Source organism: Lissotriton vulgaris, chromosome 5 (assembly GCF_964263255.1).
Source record: "Lissotriton vulgaris chromosome 5, aLisVul1.2, whole genome shotgun sequence".
NCBI classification, from domain to species: domain Eukaryota; kingdom Metazoa; phylum Chordata; class Amphibia; order Caudata; family Salamandridae; genus Lissotriton; species Lissotriton vulgaris.
The window spans coordinates 327,687,756-327,711,465 of NC_141693.1; the positions used below are offsets into that span (position 1 = coordinate 327,687,756).

The 23,710-nt window shown below is 46.0% G+C and overlaps 1 protein-coding gene across 2 annotated transcripts in view; it reads left to right on the forward strand.

The window, feature by feature from the left end:
• Positions 1–23,710, forward strand: part of TMCO4 (transmembrane and coiled-coil domains 4) — a 572,429-nt gene that overhangs the window by 291,303 nt on the left and 257,416 nt on the right. For both annotated transcript variants that reach the window (XM_086921564.1, XM_086921566.1), the window contains exon 9: positions 6,559–6,723. In XM_086921564.1, the coding sequence (XP_086777690.1) occupies positions 6,559–6,723 (165 nt within the window). The remainder of the gene's footprint in view (positions 1–6,558; positions 6,724–23,710) is intronic.

Sequence of the window (23,710 nt, forward strand, 5' to 3'; positions counted from 1 at the left end):
TTCTGTACTGTGAACAGGACAGCTGTTTTTCCCTTCCCACCCAACAAAGAATGTGTCCAGGGCCCAGGTATGCTCTGTACAGAGATGCTATGGGGTGCTCCTGCTTGACTACGTCTACAAGTTGTGTTTTGCTGACTGCTGTAGAGTTATATGGATTTCGTATTTTATCCAGGATATTGAATCCTTTGTGTACTTGCAGGCTTGTTCCCTTTTTTCTTGTGTCTAGGATCTTCCTCTCTGTACTTTTCAACACTCGTTTATGGTCGGTTGGTTTACTTTGAAGCTGGGCTTCATTTTCAGGGTGCCTTGTTCTGCTTGCTGGGTTTGGCATTCTTGAACAATGTTAGTTGCTTCCTCTCATAAGCTACTCCAGCTGTTTGTATGCCCATGCTATGGCTTATATTTGTCCACGTTGCACTGTATTCCATGTGATGCTTTCAGGTTGGCTGGACATTTTGGTTTCTGGAAGTTGTCATATTTTCTATTTGATTATGTGCTCACAGCTTTTCTCAATATAATACGGGCTTCCCAAGCAATGCTGTTGGTCATGTAACAAGTCCTGTTTGGGGCTGGCCCTCCTAAATTGAGGCCGATTGTAATCTGTTTCTTGTCTGTGGCTCGTTGGTAACTCTAACTTCCTATTTTGCTGGGTGTTGCCTTGTGTCACCCAAAGCTGGGCTGAGATTGGCTCTGATCTGCTGTCATCATGCGTCTTAGCTGTGGGAAGGATCTAATATCATAGTTCCCTGGGAATGGTGCTCTGGTAGCTTGTGCTGGGGCCTTGGTGTTTAGTGATTTGCACTCTGGTTGGTCCCCGTTGCTAAATCTTTCTCTTCATGTGATGCTATTTCGTAAAAGTGATGGGAGTATGTTGGTAGCTATGTTGGTTGACTGTCGGCTTTCCCTTACCTTCTTATCTAGTAGCCATTTTCGTATCTGATGATGGTGATGGTAGTCGTTTGGCCAGGGTCTTTTGTGCAGCTGGATGCAGCATGCCCCGGCTGGGCTGTTGGGAAGAATTTGTGCTTTATCTTGGATATTCTTTCCATTAGGGGCTCCAGTCTTCTCCTTGCCTTTCCTTCTGCATTTGCATCTATGAAGTATAGCTCAAACCAGTTTGTTCTGGTGCTACATATTTTTGGGGACTTGCTGGGAGAATCCCGAGTTGGTGTACACTGCTATGTCAGAGTCCATTGTGATACCTTTTGTAACAGGAGATGGTTTTGATGATTACCTAATATTTTGTTGAAAATCTTACAATCCATGCTTAGCAGGGACATAAGTTTGTTTCAAGTGCAGTAAGTTGAATTTTTGGTTTTTGTTTGAAATAATTGGTATATATTTGTATGTTCTAATTATTGATGGTCCGTGTATATTCAGACTGTGGTGATCGCACTAGCTTATACAATTTGACCGGGATATCATCAGGCCTTACTTCTATTTTGATTGGTAGGTATGCCAAGGCCTGATGTAATTGATCTTTGACTATATCTAAGGCCAATTTTCTCAGATTTGTTAAAAAAAAACGGAGCGGCATAACACTCTGCAGGTTGATGGAGGAGATAGCTCCTTCCTGTACTTTGCGTGTGCAAAGACTTCTTCAGTCGTATTCATCTTAACGTAGAGACCAGAAGGGTCTCGAATGGGGACTGCTGAGTCTTTATCAAGTTGGGCAATGACTCTAGCAGCCAGTGGCTATACTCCTAAAACTGGGTATAAGATTCTAAAGATTAATTCAAATGTTTTCCCTATCCTTTGCATGAGCCCAAGCTTTAGTAGCTTTTAATATGTTAGAATACTAGGTTGGGAACAGCAAGTTGAGAGAACCATGTCTACATGTCCGGGATTTTCTGCTGTACTGAATCACTGAATAATACTTCATTGAACAGCAAAACTAATGCATATATCCTTGATGATAGTTTAGAGTGCATTTGATATGTATGTGATGTTGATACTACCTGTGTTCATATGGATATATTCATTTAGCTTATTTGAATTCATCTTTTATAATTTTCCAGAGAGTGAACCAGGCCCATATAGAGATTTACCGGGGTCAATACAGTTCATACAGTAGAAAAGAGGAATAGGTAGAACACTTCTCATAAGTACATAATATACCATAGTTTAAGATAGAAAGTTGTGTATGCATAGAATAACAAATGGCAGAGAGTGAAACAGCAGCCAAGCAAGAAGCGCGCTAACCATCTAATCACAGGCAAAGTGTAAGGCTTTAGGGAGTAACACAGAGAGATGCCTCTCTAACCGGAGGAGTTTGAGATTTTTTTTAAATATTCCATAGGAAGTAGATGGCGAGACCTCATGGGGAGGTAGTTCCAGATTCTCTGGGTATCTCCTGACAAAGATGGTCCTTGAATAGTCCTTCTCAAAATCTAGCATTCCTAGTGGCTCTGCATTGTATTCAGTAGTGGACAGCGGGCAGGAAGTTGCAAGCCGCAAACGCCTGCTTCAGCACTAGCCCAGGCCAGGGCTCCCTTGGTGATCAACACTGCTCAGCATGGCAGGCTGGTGCTCCTGCAGTCATGTAGCTACAATCCAATAGAATCCACAGGCCCCAAGGAAGCCCTTGTCAATTGCTCCCCATTGTCCACGTCTCCTCTAGAGGAATTGCGGTACCCAGGTGCTTGACCTCAGGCTGCCGGGAGAAGTCTTGGACCTGAGAGACATTGCTCCCACTTTTCTGTCATCTTCCCTCTTTATACATATAATCCCTCTTTCAGATTAATTTGTGCTGCTGGAGCTTTCCATCCCGCAGCACAGGCGTGTCAGCACAATCGAAAAAATGGATAGGATTCCTGTTTTCAGGGTTCATTGCGCATTGTTTCCTCACAGACTCCAATTCCCTGCTATAGCACAAACAGGAGGGGTAGGCTTGTGACAGGGACTATTTTTATTTTCTTCCGTTTGCCTTAAAATTGTCTTTTTTTAGCTATGGGCACATGGTCAGTTGCTGGCTATGTGCTCATAATTAAAAAATAATTTCATTTAAATACCATAATTAAAAAATATCTCAGATAAGCTTAGGCCATAGAGAAGGCAAATGATTATTCCTGCCATATTTTCCAGAGATGGTGCATTACTGCACACTATTCAGACCAATATTTGTCCACTTACATCAGAGCATAGGTGGGATTGTACTGGCAGCCAGCAATTGGTGCCTTAGGTGGTAAACCATTGAATTGGCGCCACCCAAAATCCTTTTTTCCTGTTATTTTTTTTAATTTTGTTTTCACTCTTTGAATTTTGCACTTAATGTCAAGCTGGCTGACTAGTCTCTTACTCAGTCGCTTGCTCAGATAAGCAACCACTCCATTAGATGGTCATTTTGAAGTAACATGAACCAGCGGCATTTAACAGTGACATTAGACAGTGCAGTAAGATGATGGATACACAGAAAGCTTATGTGCTTTATTGACACCTTACAACCGATCACCACTTCAAAAACAGCCACCTCAAGCATATTTTCCAGGAGTTGTGTTGGACTGAATTGTAAATCCAATATTATTTGCTTGTATTGTGAGATTCATCAAGTTAGTTCTTGCAGCCGGTTAATCCTATAGTCTTTTTTAAAATTGTTTTATATTTCTTTATATTTTCAAATATAAAACAAAATACATCAAAGACGTATCTGGGACATCACATTCACTTACAATAATAAGCAAACATTTTCAGATATCAGGATTTCTGTAAAAAAACAATGGGCGGGGTCATTAAAACATCAACGCGTAGAACGTTCAATAATGGTTGACTGCACACAATTAGCTACATTTAATGCGCTACGGTACTCAGTCCCCGCCACCCAACAGAACAGGATAAAGAAAGGCGTAGTGCCCCCAGATGCGAAAAAACGAAATCAGGATAAATGACAAAAATATTCACGCCACAGCCTAAACTAACTACACTAACACCCATCCCCCCACCCTGCACCCCTGCATATGGCTTTCGCCGAACCCCGACTAGCAGTGTGCCTGTCGCCCCATCTAACTAAATACTAAAAATAGAAAATTGAGGAGGGCACCTTCGTACTTGCCCGCGGTCCCCTCTCCCTCCCGCCAGAACCAAGAATCCCCAAGAGTAAATCCACAAATCTATTAAGAAGCGAATGCAGTACGCAACAGGGGAAACTTTAAACAGCGCCCAACCTCCCGCAAGCATCATGGTAGCAAATCCCACATCCATCAAGACCATGATGTCAAACCCAGTCAATCAGTCTCATCCTTGACCCTTCCGATCGGACGTGCAAACCCCTTCCGGACGAACTGCCGCCTCCACAGGATAGTCAAAATACGAGAAAAGTGCAGCAAAGTTCAAACTGAGATCAAGCAAAGATGTTAAGTCACTGAGAACTCCATCAGGTCCAAAGACTCTCCTCACCGTCATGAACTCCCAACGTTGTTTCCTCCGCCATCGTAATGGAACTGGCGGATAGGGGAGAGACGCGGTTTCAAGCCCAAAACAGCTCTCATCAAAAGTCTTCGGAAAGGGAGCACCGATCAGTCCTTCCACGGTCAGCGTTGATAGTAGACTTGCCGATCCTTTCGAAGCACCGATCTCGCTCCTATCGGCCATCACACCGACCGGAGGCTCCGACACCTCTTGTTGCACGGGGTCCGCTTCCTCTATCAAAATGGCCATCGTGGGTATCTCGAGCTGCTTCATTCCTTGTAGTGGAGCAGGGTCCAGTCCAATCTGCACAATTTCAAACGAACGCGCTATCATTTTATGAATAAGGGCTTCCACGTTAGTATGAAGAGCCCCAACGGCCGCCAGCACAGTTCGCAACGACGGTTCATTCTCAGTCCGCTCCACCGCTCCTCGCTCGATATCGACCATTTTCACGTCCCCCATAGAGTCCGGTCTCCCCGGGGGAACAGTCAAAAGTGGAACGGACAACAGCATAGGGGGACTCAATGTTCACAGCGGCATGGATCTACGCTTCGCCACCGCAAGCGAAGATCCCAACCCAGTGAACGCCGACGGGTGGCTAACCGGGCCACCGGGTCAGGGACCTCCGCCCACAGCCTCAGTCGTGAATCGTCACCCCTCCTTCGATGTTTACCAACTCAGCAGACAGCCATCAAAATCGGGCCAAGAAAACCTCCACAGCAACATACCGGACCCTGCCACACGCTCACGGCCGATGTTGTTCAAGTGGAACCCGGCTGGGCCAGTACTCGAGACCCCAGCTTCCAAGCTGGGTTAGGCCGCAAACTTTAACACGATATAACTCTGTCTACCAAACCAGTAGAAATCTCGGTATCGCACCATCGAGCTGTAGTCCGGTTCATACACACGGAGGCAGGGCGTAAAGACAGGATAAATGACAGGATCATCTGGCAGGAGACGGATGTCGGCGGAGCCGGGAGCCTAAGCAGCCATCTTGTTCGCTAGCGTAGCTCCTCCCTCAATCCTATAGTCTTTATACAGCTCGTGTGCTGGCAGTATCTTTACTTAGAAATTGAGTCCACAGATTTCAAGTATGCTTCCTTTACTCTTGCTGAATCATCCGTGACACTGGTAGCGCAGCAAAGAGCCCATAATGCTGCCACTAGATTTACAGCCGAACCAAAAACTAAAGACTGTGTCATCCCTCTCCTCCAAAATCTACATTGGCTCCTAGTGAGAGAACAATCGAAATTCCAAATCCACTGCTGGGTGCGTGGTACCATAGCTGTCTGACCACTTTCTATGCAAGTACATACACCGAAGGGGACATACTGCTGTTCTAGCATCCAAAATCTGTAACAGGCTTCCCCTACTCATCATATTGGCCCTGCCCATAAACTCCTTCAGGAAAGTTCTTAAAGTATTCCCTCCTCTTATCGAAAGTTAAGAGATGACAAACCCCTTCGACAACCCCAGCAGCTGGGCTAGTGTGGCCAAACAGGCATCCCTTGGTTAATTGCAATGCCGGCCTTTTACTCCACGCTTGATTATAAGACCTTGTTCTATCTACTCTCCGACTTTCGTCCACCAGCATAATTTACACCCACTTTACCAAAATCTTAAGTGGTCATGACCACACGAGCTATCACTTATTCGTACCTGCTGTTCAACCTCTCTTAGACTAATTTTCTCATTGGGGCTCTCTACCGAATGACCAACTCATGCTCTTTGTTGCTTATTACATAGCCTATGCCATATATACTTTGATAGCATACACACAGTATCTGTTTTGTGCACTTAACATAGGATAAGTGATTTGCCTTGAGATGATTGCATTCATAGTTAGGGCAATACAATAAACATCATACTTGATATTACTAACTCAGATGTACAGATGTATCTTATGTTGTGTCAAGATTGTACAATAAAAATGTGATGATAAGGATGTGGTACTTTCTGTTGATTAAGTCTCGCCTTCAGAATGGCACTTTTGCGCCCTCATGTTATTCATTTTATGTCTTGTACAATTCATCAGTTTCCTTGTCCTGTGTGATATAACCCACCTCAGTTAAGGAAGAGAATGCTTCTGCATTTTCTAAAATCGACCCCATCATTTCCTCACCTGCCCTAACTTTGTCTGTTTGTCTTTCATAGGAAGTTTTGCTGCCCCATGGCAGAGCTTGCTGCAGAGCACCGAGCAATACTGCCTCGCCTGGGAATCCAAGTACCTCATGGAATTGGGAAACACTCTGGACGCATTGCTCAATGGACTGGTGAACATAATGGCGCAAGAAGCACTGAAGTATACTGTGCTTAGTGGTAAGAGGATGGCCACTATTCTGTTTGTTGGCCTTCAGTAGAAATATACTTATTATTAAAGAGTTTATTGAGGAGCTAGTGAGGACAGAAGAGGGACGTGAATTAGGTTGTCTCAGCAGATCATACTGAATGTGGTTTTCCAGTTCAGTGGTGGAATGAATTTAGAATGGCACCCTCAGTGTTGTAAGCTCTCCTCACTGTGAGCTGTTTCACTGCTCTTTATTTTAGTTTCTTAACTAGGTGGTGCTCTGCGATTGACTCATGTTTGTAACAAAGCACACCCAAAACATTGAATAATACCAAGTTTCGCCAGCATTATCAATTTCACCCAAACATACTGCACCTCACCCAGATCCACAAGTTTCACCCAAAAATAACCCAACACACCACTCACAAACTTACCCCACACACCCAAACATGCTGTACCTCACCATGCTTAAATATATATATAACTAAACATACCACTCCACACCCACCTCTTATTTTGCTCTGCTCACGTTTTCCGTCTAAACACGTAATTCCTCACCAAGCTCCCCATGCAGTCAGACATGTCAGACTTCACACAGCTTTTACCCAGACATGTCACACTTCATACAACTTTCACCCAGAACACCAATTGTATACCACATCTCACTCAGCCAGGCATTGTCAAACAGAACAGACATGTAGCACCTCAGTAGGCTCATACCACACTGAGGCATACCATACACCTCACTGATCCTCCAGCCACACACAAGTGCAACAATGCCATGTGTCATTGGGCTCATGCCACACCTAATATACAGAACCTCTTCCATCACATCCCCAAATGTAGCACACCTCAACCAGCTCACTCACATCTGCAATTGCACACATTCGCCAACTGCCCCATTCGTACTCAAACATCTAACACCTCACCACTTTACCCCCTTATATATTGTCCCTCACCCAGCATATCCTAGAACACCACAGTTAAAGCCATCACTGAAATAAACCTCGTTGCCTAACCTACACAGGCACGTTCAAACAGATCTCCCCATAGTCCGTATATTTTGCATGCACTCTTACATTTGTCAAATGTTTTGCAAATCGTCACATGTACTCCGAGTATTGTGCCAAAACTTAAACACTTCATAGTTATACAGGCTGGCAAATTAGACTTCTCAAATATTAACCTGCATTACACGCATGGCGTTAGTGTGATGCCCTTCAAGGCACTATACCAAATCCTGTATGTTTTGGTTTTCTGCCAGGCACATTCAGCACACATAACTTTGGCCTCCTTTCTTGCAGTAGTGTATTTGGCACATGTGAGGTAAACAGCAAATACTCCATCTTAAGCACTGATAAGCAATGCTATCTGTTCATCCACTCACGGTAAGGAATGTAATGAATTTGTTAGGTATGATGGCCACCTTCATAGCAATTGTGCCACATGCCATACTACATAAGTCGCAATGTTAGCAATCGGGGCATTAGTAGGATGATCTGGTGTTGACAAACGCATTCAACGTTCTGTTCAGTGGTGGAACAGCAACAATCTGTGGCTCGGCAGGGCTTTCTTGGACCCTCGTCTGCAGGTGAAAAGCACCACCCAAGCATCACTCACCGGTTGGAGCACACAGTTCACATATATGACTATGCAAGGTACCTGGACCACTCAGCATCTGGGTCAACACATCAACTACCTATTACTACTGGCTTCCACTTAGACCTAAACGTTTTTTACAGTCTGGTCAAGGGCTCAGTGCTCTCATTAGGCTGAATACCATGATGGCCATGTACTACATGGAGAAGAGGGTGCAGCACTTACTCCCCCAGCGGTCTGTGTCTGTTCTGAAACTTTACAGATTCAACCTCAACACGCTTGTCTATAGCTTACATGCTAGGATCGAGGAACTTGAAGCAAAAATTACTAATTGAGCTGCTGTCCCACCACCAGTAAATTTCTTAGCATTTCCATTTCTCTGCTACTGGTTCCTTTCAAGGGAAAGTGGCCATAGCAGCAGGAATGTTACAGGCAGATTTTGGTAGCATTTTGCAGCAGGTTCTGAACATGATGATGAGCAGATAAAGGCAGGAACTTGCTTCCCACTCGGAGCAGCTTAATTAAGTTCAAAACAGCAATATCAGTAGAACAATGGCGTCCCTAGAGCTAGCCAAAATTGGCTACTGGGTAGGTTTGCTCAAACGTATACTGCCCTTTTGAGTTGCATACATGCATGGGCCTGATGACAACAGGTTTTTGTCTCCTTTTTTCGTACCAGGATATTTTTATTATATTTTCATTGTACATACAGGTAATAACAGATAATACATCTGGCGACAATACTTATTTCTTGATATAGGGGAAGACATATATGCAACAACCCACACTACAAGTAACTCAGGGGGCACCTACTGTTAGTTATGAGGAGGGACCCATGTAGAGGGGGCACCCAGTCGTCTGTTACTTTTGGACCCGAAGGGGGAAAACAGTTGTTACACAAGAGCAATGGTATCGAAATAAACCATCACCAAAGAAAAGGAGCGGGGGTTATGTTGACGATGGCAACGTTTTGATGTTCTTCAACCTTCTCTCTGCGTGTGCTGATCACAGTCACTCACTCAATTGGCTAAAAACCATATATGTGTGTTCGTGTCTGTGTAACCCACCACCGGTCCTATTGCCTCACTATACCCTTTAACTGTGAAAAAGGGGGAGGGAGGGTTGACAGAGCCTCACGGGAGCAACACCCAGGGGAGGATCTGACAGGCTGGTACTCGCCTGAATCCTCACTTCTACCCAAATGGCTCCTTGCTGATTTTAGATTTGTGTCTACTTTTCAAAAATGTATGGGCTCACCTATTAGTTTGGCATCTGTTTCCACTTCAAACGGAAATTTAAAAAAAATTGAAAATGTACTATGTCTTAAAAAAACACATACAAGGTGGGAAAAAATTGTTTTTGTTAACACTCTGCTTGTGTCTTAAAGTTGGAAAGAGGGAGATTCTAACAGAGCAAACCTTTTGTTGATGCCATTTTTATAAAGAAAAAACATACACTTTGTTGCAGAGCGCCTGTTTCCATATTTTTCCCACAAAAAATAAACTACAGCTTTATATTTTCTCTAGTGGAATCTATAAACCCTTTGTAACTTTAGAATCCCCAAGATATTGGGGAAAAAAAAGAGTTCGCAAATGTAATGGGGATACCTTTTGTGGAAAAAGAGTTAAGAAGGTGTAAATGTGAGCTACCCCTAACATCTAAAAAGGACTTCGCATTGAGGGTAGGGGGCTTAAAGCCCGCGTAGTCAAGAGATTAAAGACTATGGTTTGATATGGAGTTTGGTGGCCAGGTCACTTCATTTCAAGCTTGACGGATATTCCGTCCGCCCTATTACAAGTGAAAATTGAAAATAAAGTAAAACATTATTAATGTATGAAAAAAATTCATTTATGTACAAAACATTCTGTCATTTAACAGTACTGATAATTTTTATATTCAGAACATTTTTGGGGAAATCAAGAACAAAAACATACAAATTCAGAATTAATGTAAGCCTATACTATCATAAACTGTGCCATGTTCTTGCAATGTTAATACACTAATTCAATAAGGTTCATGACCATCTGCATCCTAGTATAATCTTCTGCTGGTGGTATCACAGCAAGGTCTTAGCCAGGAACATTTTTATAGTCATCGAGTAATTGGACTGTTGTGTAAAATGCAACACACTACGATAACAACACAATCATTCACTGGACTGTCATTTAAGGGGTCCATTTAGAGATGGACAGTAATGAAGCATCTGTCAAAATTTGGCAGATGGTCTTTCAGCCCAGCTTTCAATTCACATATCTCTTTTGGAGGCAAGAAGCAATATAAGTTTGATAATGGAGAAGGAGCTAGCTCTACCATATGAAATACCCTCTCCAGCACTTGTATGCCACGGGGTATGTTGTTCGAGTCCTGCCATGCCTGTGGCGGGCCCTCTGATGCCATATCAGTCAAGTTTTGTTCAGTTTTGTCCTGACCATCGTGCACAGCATGGTGGTCCGAGGCTGGAAAAATCTTCCACCGTACAAAATCTCAGCAGGCTCTGGAAACCTAATTTTACATTTTGAAAAACAACCATCCCTTTTTGAGGGTTTGTCTATGGAAAATGTAAAAAATTCTGGTTAGCATGTCAGGCCAGCCTGCATTAGTCAGTTTTCTAGAAAGTGCTACGTCCTTGCTCGCAGAAGTACTTAAAGTGAAAAAGCTTCACCAACCAAGCAGGGAACATCAATATAGCTTCTGATATTCTACACCTTTGTTGGCCAGAACTAAGGTATAAATTACCTCCTTAGATACATTAATATACGGAGATGGTGCCCAAGTTATGGGGTCAGAATAACATAAACAAGGACACCTTGAGGTGGGTTGACTAAGACCCATGGATGTATCCACATGGGAGTAAAGAAATAACTTTTAATAGGAATACTATCAATAGAGGTTGTAATGATCATTGATCGATATATGATATATTCATAATCGATCACGACACATAAGATTTATGAAAAACAACCCATTCAAAGATGGCCACCATGCGCAGCAGACACGTAGAGCAATGTCATACTGACGCACGCGTAACACACCCGCATCACGTGACCGGGACTTCGAAGTTGAAAATCGGACGCCGGGAGAACTGGGCTACACACAGGGTGAGCACAGACCACAACATTGCGCGTGAACGGTAAGGAGGCTAACAATCAGCTGCTGTAAGTTTACATGGGGTGGCTGACTCGACGAACCGGTAACGCATTATGCAGGGATCATAGACGCGATGGGGCTCTGACGCTATGCGTGTCTACGGACCCATGGAGAGCAGTCCGATATGCTCTCACAAAGTGATTACCTTAGGAAGATACAGGGCAACTGGTCAACAGCAGCAATGGGGCCAGGGGTAATCAGAGATAAGCCATACCCAGTGATATTTAACCTCCCCCTAACCACGTACAAAGGATAAAGTGGAAGGTGAAGGGCAAAAGACTTTTTACAGGCAGAGTGCAAATGATTTATCAGACAAACACTGCATTCACATTTTTTCTCTGCAGAGACCGACCTACAGGCGGTTTAAGGAACCCACTAATGGTGTAGTGGTGTTTGTGAGTCACACATTCTTCTACGGGGGCCGGGTAGGCTCAACACAGGAGGCCACCTGGTAATGTATAACGAATACCATCAGTAACCAGATGTAGAGATGCCATATTTTAGCTAGTAATTTAATTGGTACCCTTACCGAGACATAATGAGTGCAATATATGTGTATGTTTGTGTTTGTGTCCCATGTCCGACTACAGGTACAATAAAGGGAGAATCTAGACGTGCAATACGTATGCTGATCCAAAAAAACCCTGAAGAAATCACCGGTAAAGTATATGGCGGTGATGAAACATGTCGGTTTGTTTTAATAGAGTGGGCAAACAGCACAGAATAAAGTTGTAGTTGCCAGTTTAGCTCAGCTCTTTTTAACCAGTGGTACTTCCACAGCTCAACTAGAAGAGGTTTGGTATACCACATTGGGTCTTCCAACACGTGTAACACGCAATGGTTTTTGGTTTAATGACACAAATTTTATCCCCTTTTCTTTTCTGGTTGACAGTAGCTGATGATGGGGGGCGTGGCTACGAGCCGATCATGGCGAACGTGTAGTGTTAGAGCTCCGTCCATAGCCCGTAAAACCAGCTATTTATCCTGTTTACCTGCAACGCGACCCACCTGAATTCCGCACCTTGAGCTTCAACAAGTGCGCGGGGAGCGGCGACGACGAGCTGCCTCCCTCAGACGCAGTCTAACACCTTGGTGGACTGTGGCGGTTGCCGGGGCCTACTGACACGAGGAAAGCCGCGACCTCGATTTGTCCGGAGGCCGGCTTGCTGCTCGGTGACGGCGGAGTGCGGAGAGAGCGCCGGAGGTGAGCGAGGGCGCTGGGCTCACCCTCGCGCCCAACACCAAAACCTTGCACCTACTCCTTCCGACGCCGGACTGTCCCCCCCTGGGAGGCCCTGGGAAGTCCGCCCTGCCCTTCCAGTTCCAACCTCAGCCGGCGGATCACCCGGACCGGTCCAGCGCCGAAGCTCCAACGCGGCGGCGCCCGCATTCGCCTGCGAGCCTGTGTGGAGCGTGAGACTGTGGGGACGGGGGCAGGATCTGCAGCGCCCGGGAGACCGTAGCACCCGCCTGGGACACACGGCGGCAACACTGCAAGGATCAGCGCCGCGGCGGTGCTGGCGGGCGCCATCCTGCCTCCTCTCCGGGCCTCCGAGATTCCTGGGCTGGGGGTGCTGAGGGCTGCAATACTCGGAGCTCGGAGACACGACAACGGTGCCACGGCCCTGGGAGCACAACATAACGCCTGTATAGTCCCTGCATTCGCCTTGCCGGTGGCAGCCCCACGCAGCAACGAGTGGTCCGCCTGAGTAGCGACCCACGTGGCACACCACCGCATCCAGGACCACTTCTACCGGGGCAGGTACGCGGCGCTGCTGGCCTGCCTCTAGCGGACCCCCTCCTGCCACGCACTAGCCTATACCTGCCGCCTCGCTGAAGCCTATACTATAACCACACGGAGGACCTTATATAGGGCGCCACCGCACCCGTCGGAAGCACTGCCGCTGCTGCGGAGCCGGCGACTCCCCTCAACCCACCCGGAATAGTACTACCGTTGCCTCCTCCACTATTGCATCGGCGGCTGCGGGGGCGCCCTCGACCCAGGACGTTGTGTGTCGCAGAGCTGTGAGGGCTGTGAACAGAGCGTACGCTTGACCCAACGTCAACCTGCATACTAGATCAATGGGGAGGCACAGGGGCAAGGCCCAGGACCACGGCGCGTCGACGGACATGCAGTTCACCGGCTCGGAGGACCCACTAGCCTCCTCCAATATAGACATTGTCCCGCCGACAGGGAAGGGAACGCAAGATGCCAAACTGGACCTCATCCTCAACGAAATACGGGCCACAAGGGAGGCGCTAGAAACACGTATGGATAGCATGGCGACGGGCCTATCATTGCTCCGGGCAGATCACAACAAACTTCCGGAGAGGGTCTCAGAACAAAAACTTGCGCTGAATGATCTCATACCACAGCATACAGAACATTCCACAAAACTGGAAGGCATGGAAAAACAACTCAAGCAGCTGTGGGACAGGGTGGACGATGCAGAAGGATGAGCCCGCCGCAACAACGTCCGCATTTTGGGCATTCCGGAGCGCAGTGAGGGGAGGAACCCTACTCAATTTGTGGAAGACTGGCAAAGGAAAATGGTGGGCCCGGAAGATCTAACTGCCCTCTACAGCGTAGAACGTGCACATAGAATGCCTTCAAGACCGGCGCAACCGGGGCGCCGCCACGTCCCTTAATCGCGCGCCTCCTTCACTATAAAGACCGCAACACAGTGCTGCGCGTAGCCCGAGAGAAAGCGCCGATTCGCTATGAAGACAAGAATATATCCATATATCCAGACTTCACACCAACGGTGCAGCGAGCCAGGTCCACCTTCTTGGGGGTGAAACGCAAGTTACGTGAAAGAGACCTGAAATATGCCCTCCTGTTCCCCGCCCGCTTCAAGATCCTCCATAGTAACAGATCATACTTCTTTGATTCGCCAGAGGAAGCAGAGGAGTGAATGGAAGTGACGCTAATGCCACCGGCCTCACAAGACCCATTCACGGACAACGGGAGCGACGGACGTCGGAGTCGAACGGGCCGGAGACGCACTGCCTCCGATACCGGACGGGCCCCCTCGACACGGTCCTCACCGAAGGAACAAGCCGCAAAGAACCGCTCAGAGGAACGATCAACAGTGGCGCAGCTGACGGAGGAGGCGCTCGCCGCTCATGACGCGGGCACAGCAAGGGACCTGGCCAGCAATTCCGACACACACACGGAGGTGTGGGGATAGGCGGACAGCTTACAGCTCTTCCCCAAGATCACGGCACAGATGGCTGAGGAGTTTTAACATCAGCGCCTTGAACGATATCCGGGTGGTAATGTATGAACCATATAACTCTCCGCACACAGGTGGGTTGCCTGAGGGTTTGGTTTACTAAGGGCTGCTATGTCACCGCAGGCCAGTACAAATCAGGCACAGGTAGACTGCACCCCCCATCACATGCACACGGATCTGTTTGACTTCTACCCATGTTGGGTATCATGGTTTGGACCCCGAGCCCGTTGGCCTGGGGACCTCAATGTTCGGGGGTTACCTGTTTACATGACACTCCTCTCCTACCGTAAGATGTACTTGGCATGTTCACCCACGAGCTCAGCATTTCCATGTTACACGATCAGTCATGGGGCCACTTAATGTTTACAACTTGTGCACCTGGAATGTGCGGGGCATGGGCTCGATTCACAAGAGACACAGGATACTGGCTCAGCTTAATCGTAGGGGGTTATGATAGCTTGCCTCCAAGAGACACACTTGAACTGTGCTGAGAACTCAAATCTACTGAAGAAATGGAAGGGACAACTTTTTGCTACGTCCTACTCTGCATTCTCAAGGGGGGCCGCTATTTGGCTTTGTAATTCTGTCCCCTTCAAGCCAATAGAGCAGAGAATTGACAAGGAGGGTAGATATGTGTTTGTGAGGGGTCTACTAGATGGTGCCACTGTTTTGCTTGGATGTGTATATGCACCAAATTCGGGCCAATCGAATTTTTTGGTCAGTATGAATGGCGTCCTAGCGGATTGGGCAGACCATCAATGGGTGGTTGGAGGGGATTTTAACGCTGTGTTAGATATTGCATTGGACAGGTCGCACCCGCCACTACACGCCACGGAAAGCAGGAGACAGGTGGATGCTCTAGCACAGTGGGCAGAGGGAAGGGGCCTAGCGGATGCATGGCGTAGTACACACCTGCTGGACAAAGAATACACTTTTTTCTCCCCGCCACACGAACTGCACACCAGAATTGACCGCGTATTTTGCTCCCGATCTCTACTGGGGGCGATTCTCAAGGCCCAGCATATGGGAAAGACCCTCTCAGATCACAATCCTGTCGAACTGACTTGGCAATGGGGCAAGCTACTGGCACCAATACCGACCTGGAGGTTGCCCACGGAACTACTAGAAGACACGGTCTTCAGGTCGTCCATGGCAGACACCATTGAGAGTTACTTCGACACGAATGCTGACACTGCTAGCTCCCGACAAATAGAATGGGACACATTCAAAGTCTTCATCAGAGGGGAAGCGATGGCAACCCGAGCGGGCAGGAGGAGGGAAGTGATCGATAATCTGAAGGAGGTAGAGGGCAGACTGGCAATGCTAGAGAGTGAAGCTGCGGGCACGAACTTACACTTTACACTGCTACAAGACGCGCATATAAAACACGCTGAGCTGCTAGAAGACTTGAGATTGTTAGACTACAAGGAATATACTAATAGACAGCACACGCAGGCGGATAGGTCGGGCCCCCTGCTGGCCCGTATTATACGAGACTCTCCGGCGCACCACCCGATCTTGGAAATAATAGACCAGGAAGGCACACTGGCTTCGACTCAAATAGGAGTCAACACTGCATTCAAAGACTACTACACCACACTATATGGCCCACACCGACGCCTTTCACAGACTGCACTAGAGGACTTCATGAGGGACTTAGATCTGCCCCAACTCACTGACAGATAAAGCGACGACTTGAAACGTACCATTACTGTCGCGGAGATTAGACAGGCAATACACGCACTCCCGAGGAATAAAACCCCTGGGACGGACGGCCTACCGGCCGAATTCTATGTAACATTTATAGATCTACTGGCCCCACGTCTACAAATCATTTATCTAGAAGCACTACGGACCAACTCCTTACCACAGTCATCCCTCCAGGTTTTGATAACTTCCCTCTTAAAACCGGGCAGAGATGGGATGCACCTAGCTAACTACAGACCCTTATCTCTCCTTAACACTGACTATAAGATACTGAGCAAGGTACTAGCAACAAGACTGGCACAATACATCCCGCAGCTGATCCACCCTGACCAGTGCGGGTTCGTACCTGGTAGAAGCACAGCCATGAACCTTCGGAGACTTGCCCAACTGATGCTACAAGACCCGGCAGACATGGGCACTGAGGGCTGCATCTCGTTGGACCTGAAACAGGCCTTTGATTCCCTCAGATGGGATTTCATGTTTGCAACGTTCACAAAATTCGGGATACCTCCCGAATATATTGCTTGGGTCAAGCTACTATACACCCGCCCCACGGCACGGGTGCGCACGTCCAAATACATCTCAGAGCCCCTAGCCATCGCAAAGGGTACCAGACAGGGATGCCCGCTTTCCCCGCTCCTATTTATCCTGGCGCTTGAACCGCTGCTCTGTAAACTCCGGACTGTGGCTCCCCACCGAGGCATTCGGAGAGGTGAGACGACTCATATAGTATCCGCCTATGCTGACGATATTATCCTATACCTCCATGATCTGCGGGGCGACCTAGACCCTATACCTCAACTCTTTGAGGACTACAGGTACTTATCGGCCCTCACCATAAGCGAACCCAAGTCATACGGGTACTGCTTTGCTGCCACTGGCTCATCTACACCACTGCCTTTCACGCCACACACCTTTCAAATGGCGGACACAACTTTCCGCTACCTTGGGATCCAAATATGTAGAGGTGCCGAGGAAATGATAGACGGCAACCTTGGCAGAGCTATGAGGGCACTCAAATCGCAGATACAATTTTGGTTGTCGTTGCCTTTATCGGTGGCCGGCAGAGTGGCAATCTCCAAGATGGTAGTGCTTCCCCGCCTTATTTACTATTTCACTAATTTGCCATTCCTGATCCCTGCTACGACGTCCAAGGCGCTAGATACACTCCTAACGGAACTCATATGGGGATCAGGGCGGAGGCGCATAGGGCTTGCTAAGTTGCAACTCACCTCTGGAACTGGGGGTATGGGAGTACCAGACTTCAGAGCCTACAATTTCGCTTGTCAGCTGCAGTGGCTGGCCTACTGGCTAGCGGGTCGGAACCTGCATGAGATTGACATGACGGAAGAGGACCGCTCCAAGGGGAAAATTCATGTCTTGCTATTACCCCGTTCGGAGTTGCCGAGGGACACCTCACCACTACTCCGGCTTGTAGTACAGTATTGGCGGAAAGTGATAAAATACACGACCCCGATAACCTCATACGCTCCTACAATTCCACTACTAGGTGTCCCGCTGGAGTCGGGAATGCTCACGACTCACAAAATCATGTCATGGCACGACGCAGGTGTAATGCACGTAGGAGACCTCTTTGCAGACGGACACATGTTGTCCTTTGAAGACTTCAGGACTGCACATAACATCCCCGGGAGATCGTTCCTCCTACATGCCGGCTTACATCACTACGTGACAAGAAGGTGGGCGCACGATGGAGTAGAACCGCCCACAAACCCTTTGCTGACAATGCAGTACCTCATGGGAACGAGAAGTCATCTGACTAAATGGCTTACTACTGGTATCAGAACAGGAAGGGCGGTCTCGTTATCAACCCTCAAGGCCAAATGGGAGGGCGACATAGGGAGGCCACTTAGGGACAAGGAATGGGAGCGTATCCTTCAATTTCCCAAAAAGGTGGCTTGGAACCCCAAATTCAAATTCATTCAGCTAATGATATTACACCGGGCGTATTTAATGCCACACCGCATACACACTATGTTCCCTGACGCTGCTGACACATGCCCCCGATGCACTGCGGATGATGCATCACTGGTACACATGTTATGGGACTGCCCAAAACTGGGCTATTACTGGGCCACTATTCATGAGTCGCTTAACGGAGCAGGTGCTACACTACAAACACACACCTTAGAATATGCACTACTGGGACTGGGACCAGCGACGCGTAAAAGGAGTGTAGCAACACGTTTCACTGATATGGCCATGCTACTTGCGAAACGTGCAATAACTATGAGGTGGAAATCACCCAAACCACCTGATCCTGAATTGTGGAAAACGGAAGTAATACGTTGGGGTAAGGCGGAGGGAGAAGCACTGCAGCGCGAAGAACGCAGGGGCCTCAGGAAAACGCCGATTTCACTGGACTGCTTTGCCATGCTGGGGATATTTGAGACGGGGGTGATGATGAGTCTAATATTTTGTTACCTACAGACTGAAATATGACCTGTCCTCAGTGGGCCCGCAAGTACCGCAGAAAGGCCTGGTGCACATGACCATGATATGGGAAAACCCACAATGTTATTGTCTATGTCACTGACTGATTGTATGAAATGTCATTTTGGAAAAGAGCTGTTTTATAGGTATAGCCAAGTACTAACTGATATATGCACATACGATGTAAGAGTGTCTGGGGTGGGGCTCTTCAGGGTAGCGGGTGGGAGTTTTTTCTTAAGGGCTTTGTTCAGCTACTCAGAAATGCAACAAAATGGAAAATGTATGTTATACTTGCTGTTATTATGACTAATAGAGCGTACCTATATGCGACTTCGTCTTATAATAACTGTTCTGTGCTATGGCTCTAATCACTATGCCAATAAACAAATTTTCAACGACAGTAGCTGATGATGAGAAGTGAGGATTCAGGCGAGTACCAGCCTGTCAGATCCTCCCCTGGGTGTTGCTACCGTGAGGCTCTGTCAACCCTCCCTCCCCCTTTTTCACAGTTGAAGGGTATAGTGAGGCAATAGGACCGGTGGTGGGTTACACAGAAACGAACACACATATATGGTTTTTAGCCAATTGAGTGAGTGACTGTGATCAGCACACGCAGAGAGAAGGTTGAAGAGGATCCTCTATCTGACTGAATTAAAATACAGAATCACTCTGGGTTCTTTGACCACAGAATCTATAGGGACAGGCCACTATTGTTGATATTGACTTGAGTGGGGGGCGGCCTGGTTCCCTTGCTCCTTCCCCCTGAGGCTCCTGATAGTATAGAACGTTTTGATGTTACCAACAATTGTGGTATTGTTAATTGTATGTACTCAGGAACTGAAAATAAAAAAAAAAAAAAATATATATATATATATATATATATATATATATATATATATATATATATATATATATATATATATATATATATATATATTTTAAACTGATAATACATCCTCACAGTATTGAAAAGCCTTTTAAGATACCATTTTGACAGTGCAGAGACTGAGGAGGTAATTTATACCTTAGTTCTGGCCAACAAAGGTGTAGAATATCAGAAGCTATATTGATGTTCCCTGCTTGGTTGGTGAAGCTTTTTCACTTTAAGTACTTCTGCGAGCAAGGACGTAGCACTTTCTAGAAAACTGACTAATGCAGGCTGGCCTGACATGCTAACCAGAATTTTTTACATTTTCCATAGACAAACCCTCAAAAAGGGATGGTTGTTTTTCAAAATGTAAAATTAGGTTTCCAGAGCCTGCTGAGATTTTGTACGGTGGAAGATTTTTCCAGCCTCGGACCACCATGCTGTGCACGATGGTCAGGACAAAACTGAACAAAACTTGACTGATATGGCATCAGAGGGCCCGCCACAGGCATGGCAGGACTCGAACAACATACCCCGTGGCATACAAGTGCTGGAGAGGGTATTTCATATGGTAGAGCTAGCTCCTTCTCCATTATCAAACTTATATTGCTTCTTGCCTCCAAAAGAGATATGTGAATTGAAAGCTGGGCTGAAAGACCATCTGCCAAATTTTGACAGATGCTTCATTACTGTCCATCTCTAAATGGACCCCTTAAATGACAGTCCAGTGAATGATTGTGTTGTTATCGTAGTGTGTTGCATTTTACACAACAGTCCAATTACTCGATGACTATAAAAATGTTCCTGATTAAGACCTTGCTGTGATACCACCAGCAGAAGATTATACTAGGATGCAGATGGTCATGAACCTTATTGAATTAGTGCATTAACATTGCAAGAACATGGCACAGTTTATGATAGTATAGGCTTACATTAATTTTTAATTTGTATGTTTTTGTTCTTGATTTCCCCAAAAATGTTCTGAATATAAAAATTATCAGTACTGTTAAATGACAGAATGTTTTGTACATAAATGAATTTTTTTTCATACATTAATAATGTTTTACTTTATTTTCAATTTTCACTTGTAATAGGGCGGACGGAATATCCGTCAAGCTTGGAATGAAGTGACCTTCCCACCAAACTCCATATCAAACCATAGTCTTTAATCTCTTGACTACGCGGGCTTTAAGCCCCCTACCCTCAATGCGAAGTCCTTTTTAGATGTTAGGGGTAGCTCACATTTACACCTTCTTAACTCTTTTTCCACAAAAGGTATCCCCATTACATTTGCGAACTCTTTTTTTTCCCCAATATCTTGGGGATTCTAAGGTTACAAAGGGTTTATAGATTGCACTAGAGGGAACAGAGAAAAAATAAAGCTATAGTTTATTTTTTGTGGGAAAAATATGGAAACAGGCGCTCTGCAACAAAGTGTATGTTTTTTTTAATAAAAATGGCATCAACAAAAGGTGTGCTCTGTTAGAATCTCCCTCTTTCCAACTTTAAGACACAAGCAGAGTGTTAACAAAAACAATTTTTTACCACCTTGTATGTGTTTTTTTAAGACGTAGTACATTTTCATTTTTTTTTTAATTTCCGTTTGAAGTGGAAACAGATGCCAAACTAATAGGTGAGCCCATACATTTTTGAAAAGTAGACACAAATCTAAAATCAGCAAGGAGCCATTTGGGTAGATCCATCAAGTATTTTCCAGGTAAACTAACGGTTGAAATGAAAAATAATGAAATAACAGCCAGTCTGACAGACTCCTCTGGCCATGGCCATATGTATAGGGTTTGTAGTTCTCCATAAACTGCGATACCCAGGGCCAAAAACGTAGACGCACAGTACATGATTTTTCTTTGGGTACAGACTATACATCAGTCAACATGGTTAAATATAAAGAATGAAAAATGGGTATGATGGACACCTATGTATTTCTGAAATGTACACAAGATACTGAGGCTAGGACCAGTAGGTATTTATACATCTCTGAATTTGGGGTCTCTCATATTGGGCATTTCGCAAAATGTGTTCTTTTTTGCACACTGGCTTACATTTGGAAGCCACAAATGCAAAGAAATCCAATTGTTAATAACACATGTTCTACTATTCTGTGTACACACATGTCTCCCGATAACAATGGTACTCCACTTGTGTGGCCGGGCCTAGCCCCTGCAACACTAAATGCCCAAGAATGCGACCATGAGACATTTCATTGCACCCTGCAAAATCAAATTTTTAGGGGGCAATTTGGATAGCTGTGGATTTTGGGCCCTAGCTCAGCTGGGAAACCTACCCAGGGAAACCTACCAGGAAAGAGCCCAAAACACAACATGGACAAATCTAATTTTTACACTCAAAGCCAACCCTTTTTTTTGCAATGTGGGCGGCTGTGGAATTTGGGTCCTAGTTCAGCCAGCACCCAGGTAAACCTACCAAACTCAAACACTTCTGAAAACTAGAGACCCAAGGAAATCAAGAGTGGTGTGACCCTTGTGGATATCATAATGTTTTTTTAACCAAGAAACTCTTGCAGACATAAAACTTAGGATAAAAACACAAATGTTTTTCAAATTTTTGTGAGGGAAAGGCTTTGGAATCTTATGGGTACACAAATTTCCCACCACTCAGCATTTTCTCAATTTGGTTTACTAAAAAACTAGCTTTGCTGGCACCCAGGGAAACCTACCAAACCCAAACAAAGACATTTCTGAAAAATAAAGACCCAGGAGGTTGTGTGACCTGCGTGGATCTCACAAGATTTACTTACCTAGATACTTCTTTAAACTTCGCCTAAAAACACACATTTTCCTCAGATTTATGTGACTAAAAGTTCCAGAACCTGTGGGGATCCACAGATTTCCTCCCACACCGCGCTCCAACACATCTCCTGATAAAAACAGTGCCCCCCTTGTGTGTGTGTGTGTGACTAATACCTGGAACAGAAAGAGGCCCAAAACGCAAATGTGGATACATTGCAATAGGGGTAGATAAGATAATTGAACTCCGGGTTAGCCTCCACCTACACCATACCAAACCTAGACACCTAGAGGAGTCCATTGTGGTGTGTCTTGCACAGATCCCACGTCGTGTTCTTTCTGACAAAGTGGGCAAACCTCAAATTTTGCCTAAAATCATTTTTCTTGCATGTCAGTGATGTAAACGTCCCTAAACAGCTGTCGCAGGAGCTAGGCCGAGCCACACTAGTGAGGTAGCATTTTTATCGAAATAAGTGGGAGAACGCTATGTGATAAGATTTGCCTGGTCTGGATCCCTGTGGATTCCAAATGATTCCCTCACAAAAATGCACTGCAAATGCATGATTTTAGGCAACATTTGAGGTTTAGTTGACATTGTGGTTAAGAAAACATTGTGGGATCCATGCGAGGCATACCACCATTAAATCCCCATAGGTTTCCCCAGGAGGTGGCCGACCCAAGGCCGAAAAGTGCAACCATTCAATTTGAACAGGACAATATGAGGATTTAGCTCTACTGTTGCTGGCCCATATGTAAAACGACCCGAAATAATCAAAACTTCCTCTCACTTGCCCTTGGGATGCCTTAGTCCCCAGGGGAGCAGAAAGACTATTGATGCTGAATGAGTGAGGCTGGGGCCTGATGTTAGGATTGGGCAGACGCCATCCTGTTATTTTATTTTAAAAAATCAAAAGAAAATCCAGTGGGTTTTCTTCCTCCACCACCCCTCCAGGAAAATTGAGAAAAAAACCCTCTGTGACCCTGTAGGGGGGATGTGGCTGGCAGAAAGACTGTTTGTCAGTTTTGGGGTGAGAGCATGCTCCAAAGCCAGGGTGGTACAAAAGGGGGTGGTGATGGACGGAGCATCTGAACCAATCAAACACTCACACCCAGCACGCTTGCACTCCTTTCTTTTGCTCAGATGTAAAGTCTCTGGTGTCTAGTGTGCCTTTTACCCAACTGCACCCCCAGGGGACAGATGTGGGGCAATCTCCTCAATCGGGACAAACTTCCTATCTTGCCC